The sequence below is a fragment of the Homarus americanus genome, unplaced genomic scaffold (assembly GCF_018991925.1).
Source record: "Homarus americanus isolate GMGI-L3 unplaced genomic scaffold, GMGI_Hamer_2.0 scaffold15894, whole genome shotgun sequence".
In the NCBI taxonomy this organism is placed as follows: domain Eukaryota; kingdom Metazoa; phylum Arthropoda; class Malacostraca; order Decapoda; family Nephropidae; genus Homarus; species Homarus americanus.
This window is the reverse complement of record NW_024754249.1, coordinates 1,390,678-1,400,857: the sequence shown is the minus strand read 5'-3', so window position 1 is coordinate 1,400,857 and position 10,180 is coordinate 1,390,678. Positions and strand designations below refer to the sequence as shown.

The 10,180-nt window shown below is 40.3% G+C and overlaps 1 protein-coding gene across 2 annotated transcripts in view; it reads right to left on the bottom strand.

The window, feature by feature from the left end:
* Positions 1–932: 932 nt before the first annotated feature.
* The window catches only part of LOC121855741 (corticotropin-releasing factor-binding protein-like), a 124,021-nt gene continuing 114,773 nt past the window's right edge, over positions 933–10,180 (bottom strand). Inside the window, exons 7-8 of one of the 2 annotated variants that reach the window (XM_042350847.1) lie at positions 5,629–5,775; positions 933–2,056 (exon numbers count right to left, since the gene is read on the bottom strand). In XM_042350847.1, the coding sequence (XP_042206781.1) occupies positions 5,630–5,775 (146 nt within the window). In that variant the 3' untranslated portion in view covers positions 933–2,056; position 5,629. The remainder of the gene's footprint in view (positions 2,057–5,628; positions 5,776–10,180) is intronic. The other variant, XM_042350848.1, reaches the window with a different exon arrangement.

Genomic DNA, 10,180 nt, shown 5'->3' with positions numbered 1-10,180 from the left:
TTTGCTTTCACGTCTACTGTCTGGCAGCCATTGTTGTTGTTATGTTATTACTGCGCCTCAACAACTCTCTAGGCAGCCATTATTGACGACACCTCCACAACATCTTCATAACATCCTTACAACACCTCCACAACATCTTCATAACATCCCTACAACACCTCCACAACACCTCCACAACATCCCTACAACACCTCCACAACATCCCTACAACACCTCCACAACATCCCTACAACACCTCCACAACACCTCCACAACATCCCTACAACACCTCCACAACACCTCCACAACATCCCTACAACACCTCCACAACACCTCCACAACACCTCCACAACACCTCCACAACACCTCCACAACATCCCTACAACACCTCCACAACACCTCCCACAACATCCCTACAACACCTCCACAACATCCCTACAACACCTCCACAACATCTTCACAACATCCCTACAACACCACAACATCCCTACAACACCTCCACAACATCCCTACAACACCTCCACAACACCTCCACAACACCTCCACAACACCTCCACAACACCTCCACAACAGAAAATCATAGACTAACATTCACTCAACACTGACAAGTCTTATAAATGCCCTTGAAGCAACAACATATCCGGCAGGTGTAGTGGGTGTCCAGTGAAGGTAATGATGCATTAAAACACATCTCTTATAAAATGGCATTGTAATGACCAGTTAAGAGTTACATTAATGGAACTAGTAATAAATGATCAATAGAATGGATTATTACGTTACAAAGATGTTTTAAGAAATAATCCTGGTAATTTATTATATATCTCAAGGCCGGTGTTGATGTTATACAGAACACCACCATACATGTTACAGTCTTATATTTGTGTATGACATAATTGGGTGTATTAGGAAGACGTTTACACAAATAGTAGTAATTCAGGTGAAGTGATAGTCCATTGAAACATAAATTTTAATTGTAAATCCACTTACATTGTTATTTTTTTATAATTCTCTCGCCATAATTATTATTGTAAACAATAACTCGACCACATAAATATAATCCATCTGAATTCCATTTTTGGAGGTTAGGTTATGATGAGTCTCTCGTGTTAGTGTGTCGTACAGAAGACACACTTAAAGCATCACACTGGAGATAATTATTTATTAACCCATAACAGATTACTTCCTCTCGTGTTCATTTTCTTCCTTGTATACTAACATGTTTATTAAGAATGATACATAAGTTCCCTGACAATGAGATTATTTTGCAGTTTATCCTGTGAGAGTTACCAAAGAAAACTGTACTTCCTGCATAGACTTACCTAAAGTGTTGAAAAATTACCATCCATCGGCCTTTTCTTTCCTTTTTACGTCTTTCTTCTGAAGTGTTTGTTTATACTGCCCAGGATTAATAAAATTCGCTTCTTAGTTTGTGCGATAATGAAAACATCTTTGAGTTTTAAGTAGTAATTTTATATACAGTTTAAGTCATGTTGAAGTTACTGCACCCTGGCCTGGCCTGCCACCCTGGTGATTGATACATTGTCAGAAAATATCATGTTTACTAATTATCTTCACCCAGTTATATACATGAACATACACTGCGGTAGACAGATGCAATAACATGTCATATTGCGGCCTGTTAACGGCAGATAACCACAAAACAACTGCTACTGTGGTGGTCCGTTAACTGTTTGTTGACGTTTGCAACAGATCAATCAGGCGCCTTGCTTGGCAGAGAAATCCTGAACATGGATCTCCAGACGCCCTAGTCATCTGCCATGCTGAAAACCTAGAAAAATTAGGAAAAAAACGTGTGCAGGGAGTTACTGATATATGAAAAGAGATGGTGGTGGTGTTGGCGTTGGTCAGTAAGCTGCAGCCAGGGTGGTGGTGGTGGTAGTGGTGGTAGCGGCTCCGAGGATGTGCCGTGGCGGGGCGCTGCCTGAGTCTTGTGGCGGGGCTGCAGGGTCCTGGAGGTCGCCCGAGGAGGGAGGTGGAGTGAGGGCCGAGGGAGGGACCGTAGGTGTGGTTGCGTCTTCTTCAGGAGGGCCTCTGGAGGGAAGGTCCGGGCTGCCTGCTGGGGAGACAGATAAATAGATAAAGAGATAGATAGATATTCATTCAGTAAAATCATTATAGGAATTCACATTGATTATAAACACAAATTTATATAACCTGAACAATACAAACAACACCTATAGTTTTTATATTTCTGTAGCTTAAATTATAATATGGAACTTCTGAACGTAATTAAATAATTAAGAGAATAAAGGTGTCAGGACAATCAGGTACTAAGGGGGAGCATCTCGTCAACACAGGTAAGGCGTATCAACTCAATCAGTGTATAGCGTCAGGACAAAGGGTGAATAGCTTAGTTATATTTAATGATGTTCTGTACGTAAATACTGTGAGTCTCGTTCGTCTCTCACTCACTCTTGTAGGTATTCTAGAGTCAATAATAATAATAATATACAAATTATAGAGATGATAACAATTATAACGAAAGAAATATATATAACTTCATTAATAACGCTCGATAAGTCAACGTGCCAGACAAAACAAAATAACATCGTCAACAAGGAAAATCCCCTATAGCTTTCTTTCCTTTTGCAATTCATCTGGACGTAATGAGCAAAAGCCGAACGAACAATAAGAAAATAAGGAATTTCATGTATCTTAGCATTAAAAGACCATAGGGTGTTTTTATTAATGAACGTTACTTTTCGTCTAGTAGCGTTCGTCGTCTTTTTAGTGTTGTCTGGTTGGTTGATCCACTTACGATACGAAAACACAAATCTGGTGATGGTAAGAGTCTTAAACACGTCCTATCTGGTGACGTCTTACAATTGACAATATATAATTATTTTTCTTTCGTTGTGTGACAGTGATGCTCTCAGCTGTGTGTGTTAGTGGGACAATCTTTGAAATTCTTGTGTGTGTGTGTGTGATGGGAACCAACCCTCGCATGTATGTAATTGGAACCCTTGCTTGCTTGCATATGGAATTGTAACACCCACGTATATAAGATTGGAGCACTCATTTGTATAAGTGATTTGAGTCCCTGCTTGCACATGCTTGGAAACCCCAGATGTATAAATTATTGAAACCCTTGCTTGTTCAAGTAATTGGAACCCCTGCTTATGTAAGTAATTAGAATTCTCATTTGTATACATGTGATTGGAACCGCCACAGTGTATGACTGGAATCCCCCTTTGTACACACGAACTTAGAAATCCCACGTGCATAAGTGATGCATCTACACAACTTACGCGTGTAAATGCTTAAGGACCCCCCCCCATATAAATGATTGAATTTCCGTGTGTGCAAGTGATTGGAAATCTCTCATACACAAGTGATTCGAACACCCTCACGTGTAATAGATCGAGAGTGAGAGAGAATGCTACCCAGACATGCATAGTATTCGATCCCATTAGCATTTCACTTTACTTGAATTCCAGTGCGTGTTGTGAGCTGCCAGAGCTTTGGGATCCCGGAGACATCACGAGGCATTAAGCACACGAGACTAATTGGTGAAGCGAAACACCATTAAGACCCGGTGTTTACCTCATGAAGTGAAAATTTGACAAAATGAGTTATATGAAGTGTAAATGTAATTATTGATTGTGGCTGCCTGACTAACACCCGTCTTGCCCTGCCGTAAAAGGAATGCCACTGCAGGCGATAGGGACTACCAGGAATAGTAGTCACTGTTTCGGTCATGCTTGTGTTAAGTTTTAGTGTTGACAAGTTATCGTCTCTGTTATCCCGCGTGAACCAAGACCCTGTCAATTTTTATCCTGTCATTCACAAGCTTCTGTTTTCTTCCTAATAAAACAACATGATAACTGAGGCGTGATACATGTGATATTTTTCACCGTGCCACCCACATGTGGCAACCAGACTTGCCAACCCTTGATTTTGTCTTCCGTATAATAGTATTTACTTTCTGGTAAATAATCACGTGTTAAATTAAGCCACAAGAAGTGATGTTTACCTAATATATCCAGTCAATTGCAGTATAGTGTTTTCTTACCATTGAGTAAGAGTTAATTGAGGCGTGTAATAATGATCTCACCCGTAAAATGAAGTCTTCCTCACAACCAGGTAAGACCATGTTAATTACCAGACGCACCTGGCAGTAAATAAGACAACGGTATAGAGATTTGTTTCAGTGTTACGCTCTTCTTCACTAATGATGTCTGTGAACGAAAGATTTTCATGATTTTTGCTAAACCAAGATATTTTCATTTAAACTACATTAATTACCCAGTACATACAGTATAGTGTATTAATGGTACAACGAAATACACTACTTGGCATAATTGGCATCATTCAAGTATTATAAGCATTTGTCTGCCATTATTAATTTACTTTCAAGAACGCAATCGTTATTTAATTCATTATAACTGAACTATAGAAATAATTACAACTTATCTGCCGTGGTAACAAAACAACATTCTAATCCTCTTGTTAATTCACCTTCGTTTTGTTCTGTTAATCACAAATATAAACAATAGAAACATTAGCTCAGGGAAGGTGGAGCCAGAGACAGGTTCACCTACAGCCTTGTCAACACTGAGTGGATCTGAAAAGACAAACAGGAGCGAGTAGGATCAGGGAGGATCTAAGAGGATTACGAGTCTTGGTGGCGCGTGTTTTTTCCCCGTGTTCCCTGAAGGATTTGCCTAATTTGATCGCTGGATTGAACCGTCTGTTGACGTAATGAAAATACTTAAATATTTCTGAATTAATTAGATATACTTAATAGATGATTATTGCTAATTATATAAGAAATTATATGATTATATAATACCTATTTATGTAGTAAGTATATGATTATTTAACACGTAATTGTAGGATTTCAATAAGTATGTAAATTATTGTGATGTAAAATGGAGGGTTTAGTTTTTTATTTTGTTGTTGTTGTTGTTGTTATTGTTGTTGTGTTGTTGTGTTGTTGTTGTGTTGTTGTTGTGTTGTTGTTTGTTATTCTATTTTGTGTGGGTGTTACAATGCCTCTGAGACGGATAATTAAAGCAGAAAATATTTACAGTACTATTTATTGTTGTTATAAATTAATAATAGTCTTTCCTGGGAAATTAATTATTAGTTTGGTGTCCATTGTTATAGGATTAATATGTTTACTTGTTCAGTTTTCAATTAAGAATAGGTTAAGTTAGGCTGTGATTAGCTAAGTTAGGTTAGGTTATTAGATAGATTTGGTTAAGTTAGGATAGGATAGGATAGGCTGGGTTAGGTTAGGATATTTTAGGTTAGATTTGGCTATGTTAGGTTAGGTTAGTTTAAGTTAGGATAGGCTAAAATTATGTTAGTTTAGGTTTAGGTTAGATTAGGTTAGTTAAAGTATAAACGAATTATGTTAACTTAAGAAACGTCCATTGATATCAAAATAAAAATTGGCTAAGTGCAATAATGCTATATACGACAAGAGGGAGAGTAACAATACAAAATAATGAAACAGACGAGTAATCAGTTATCATGACGACCACACACACACACAAACTGAGGTCGTTGTAATGTGCCAGACGCCAAACCTTGAGGAAAGAGAATAAATCCATCCCTGAAACACCTGCAATGAGGGAAACAAACACACGATCACTCCATATATAGATAGAGTTGTTTCCTTACCTCACAGAGACAGTTCACACATGAGCGTGGGCATCACTTCCAAATCAGTAATCTGGGAGATGGCGAGGGTGATGGAGTTGTCGGTGAGGCCAGAAGACACCATGCGGACGGTGGTCATCCCGCACAGGATGTGGGACGCTGGCATACCTGGGGGGGATACAGTGGGTTAGGTAGATAGTCAGTAATATTGTCAGTAGTCACAACAAATGTTTCTTTACACGCCTGAGGCTCAGATCTGTTGAAACACATCTGTAAACTGCGTCTTCGTCTACACGTGGCGCTGTAGTGACTCATTTAGAATGGTACAGTTTTAGTGGCATGTGGCTGTTTAGTGGATGCCCAGCACTGCTCTTCAAGCCAAAATTGAACACCTGAACTGAGACGAGATTGACAAACTACTCCTGGATCAGCCCCACTGTGTCAAGAAGCTGTCCGAAACGATGGCTCTGGTCGGACACCATGAAACTCTGCCCCAGGAAGTCCAACTGGCCTGGGAAACCGTCCAAGTCACGCCCTACTGCCGACCCAAGCGTTGCTTCAAATGCCAGAACTACGGACACACCGTCAACAAGTGCAAGGCGCAGGAGGATGTATGCTCCCTGTGTGGTACCTCCGGGCACCGGTACACCTCCTGTCCCAACACCGAGGAAAAGTGCGCTGCCTGCGGCGGCCCACACTCCTCTGCCGACCGGACCTGCCCCAAGTGGAAGGAGGAAAGCAGGTTAACCAAGGTTCGCCAAAACAAGAAACTTAGCTACAAGGAGGCTCTCCTTGTAGTTCGCACCGAAGTTAAGAAAAAACAAGAAACAAAAACACAAGAGAAGAAAAAACAAGAAAAACACAGGTTACCAAGAGACAAGAACACCACGAGACCCCAGGGGCAGAACACCTCATCACGATCACCTTCCTCCGACTTCCTCAACATCTACAAGCAACAAGGACACGAAGAAGTACAGGCCCTAGACACACACACACTCCATCATCCCTATATAACAAATTCTATCCATCCATCTGCCCCTCCTCACCACCAACTCACTTTGCCTCTTAACACAATTCACCTTAAGGCTCTACACTGAGAGTCTTCCACAAATTCCCAAGACAGGTGAAGGCGTAATTGGAATTCCTCAAGAGATTGTTTGTCGTTTCACCTGTCTTATAGGCTGTGAATGGATTCCGAGTCGAATGGAATAGATTTTGAAACAATTTGAACTATTTTTAAGAGGAATAGAGGTTCGAATTCCATGTATATGAATCTTTCCTGTTGTAGAATGATTTGATATTGTTGTGATGGGAAAAGGTTGGAGTTTGTTAAAGTGTTACGGATCACCTGAAGATTCCTGTCTGGTTTATTGTCGGTTTTTTACATTTAAAGAAGAATCATCTATGTTAATTTATATGTTCTTTATTTATCACCGTCATTATCATCATTATCTTCACTGAATCATCATTTTTATCAACTTCACTGTACAAATTATCAATAACATATCATAGCTTCAGGTGTGTGCGAGTGTACGTACGATTATACGTGTACGTGTGTGTGTGTATTTCTATGTGCGTGTATGTGTATGTACAGTGTGTCCGTGTATGTATATGTGTTTGTAGTGGTTCCGTATATGTGTGTGTACAGTGTATGTCCTTGTATATGTGTGTGTGTGCAGTGTGTGTCTTTGTATATGTGTGTTCGTGTGTGTGCGTACATAAACTCCAGTTAAAAATGTCACACACACTGGATATACTAACAGTGTAGTTTGTTGTACTGTACATGTTAGCAATAGGACCAGTACGACCTCCACAACACACACTACCCCGGAGAGCTGAAGCCTCTTAATTGACAATCACAACACGGGACTTGGAAAGCTTCACCCCTATACACGGAGAAGTAAATTAAGTAATGGTGGAGGTAGTAGTCTGTGTTTTTCAATATTAATCTTTCTTTTATTTATTTTTTTCTAAGTCATTTGTTTACTTTGCGTCTCGATTGTCTTTTGTTATCTGTGGTTAAAAGTTTTGGATTATTATTTACGTTTTCTGATGTGTTTTGGTATTGACTGGGATAAATTTTGGTGTTGGGATTTATATAACTTAGATGTTTATTTTTTTTTATGAATTAGATATACCAAGAGAAGTGAACGACCTTAGTGAAAGACGCTAGAGTTATGGAGTGAGAGAGAGAAAACGCGAACGTATTGTATATGAGAGAAGATGTGGGTTAGGTTAGGTTTTAGATGACGGTGGAGGTGTGAGTGAGAGGCTGAGAGAGAGACAAGAGTAATGCCCCTCATCACCTGGGAGAAAGTGAGAGTGTGTGTCATAAGTCACTTCCACTCAGCCGCCTCCGACTTCTGTTATGGACGGAATAATGTGCAGGTGAAGGAAGGTGTGTTACTGGGGTCACCTGCGAGGAGGGATGACTACCATTGTTAGGTTATTCTCTTAAGACCAAACTTCCTCTGTGTTAATGAATGTTATTAAGTATTATTTATTCCAACGATATTTTATCCTGTCACACACACACACACAAACAAGGCAGCCTCGTACCGACTCTACATGCTACGACGACTCAGATCACTTGGGGCACCCACGCCAGAGCTGAGGACTATCTACAACGCATTTATATTCTCAAAATTAACGTATGCGTCACCAGCCTAGTCGTCTTCTCTCAACTCTACCCAACAACGTCAGCTAGAGAAGGTACAGAAGAGGGCCTGCAGAATCATGCTCGGAGCAGACACTCCGGCTACAACAACGCTCTCTCCACCTTAGAAATGACATCCATCAGTGACCTCCACCACCACGCATCCCTCAGTGACCTCCAACACCACGCATCCTTCAGTGACCTCCACCACCACGCACTAGTAAGGTTTGACAGTGGACTACTGCACCAACCTCGTCATCGCCACCTGCTGCCACCGGCAGTCCCCTGCGCACCTCGTGCAGTCCGCCACTACAACAAAATTCAGCCCATAAGAGCCCACACTGATAGATATAAAAACAGCACCATCCCATATATTGTTAAAATAATAAACAACTCCTGATTTATGTACTGTACAGCCCTGTAAATGTATTGAACGTATATTATTATGTCTAAATCACATGTAAGTTTGTATATTTTCAACCACCGGCTGCAACTCTATTAATAAACCATTTAGTATTATTATTATTACACACACACACACACACACACACACACACACACACACACACACACACACACACACACACACACACACACAAGATATAACACCTGATGAACGTCCGAGATAATCTAATATTTGTAGCTCTGACAATAGACATTATTTTAGTGTTATATTTTGTAGAAGACACAGAAGGAACACGGTTTAGTATTGAAGTTGGACGTAGTTCTGTGTGACTAGTGGGAGGAGGGAGGAAGGGGGAGGGGGTAGAGAAGGGGGAGGGGGTAGAGAAGGTAGTAGTCTCTCATCCTGTCTAGAATGAATAATTAACTAGGTCGATCACAACTCAATAGCGACACATCCCTCCCCGTGTGAGACGCCGCCTTACTCATCTCCCTTGTGATGGTGTAGCCTCTTACCCATATCTTCAACCTCCACACCATATAACCCTCAGCCCTGGCCTCCATTATTATCAAACCCCTCAGGACAGTTTCGTGAGGCGGGGGGAGGTGCAGCTAGCAATACACCTAAACGCTTTCACCTCCCCAGCTGCAGACTCTGGTACTCATTCATTGGACTACTTTTACCCCAGGCTCGAACAAGGGAATCTTTGGACTAGAGGCGAATGCTGTGTCTACTCAGCCACCGTAATCCATATTTATTTGACAGTAGCCTTTAGTTATAAAATATTTCTTCGCTTAGCTATGTAGTCAGCGCCTCTCAACCAGTATACATGATCCAGTGCTAAAAATATTCCACCAGGAAATAGAGTTTATCGACGAGATGTAAAGTTAGTGGTGAGCTTATCATCAGTGTTTGTGTGTTGGACCAACTGAGATGACTAATTAACTAACTACCATCAACGTGAAGGTAATTGACGCCTGTGGGTGTATACGTCACAGATGCTCGACTATCACTTATGTTAGGAATATTTTTTTTTAAGAGTGAGTGAAAAAAAACAACAGCCTGAATGACAAAAATAAAATATGAAAATAAAGTTAATATGAAACAGGTAACAACAACAAGGGATATACTCGTATAATACAAGTTCCGGGTGACGTGTGGGTCATAGGCCAGAAGAGGTCGTGAAGTTCTTGAATGATATGAAGTGAGAGGCGAGACGGTGAAGGTCTATAGTAAGGTCAGAGTTATATTGAAAGGTGTTGAATATTTTGAGGATGAACTTATAATTGGAAGTAATAAAAAAAACTTTATCATAAACTTTTATCATATTTATTGTAAGTTTCGAAAAGTAATTTATCAAAGTTGTCTTCAAAAGGAAAGTTGTGAAGGGTGAGGGAGAGACGGTCTACAGTGAAACACTCTAGATATATAACAAACTATGTATCTGAGATTATGTTATGTATCTTGCTTTATGTATCTTACCCTATGTATCCTAGGAGGGGAGAGAGGAGAAG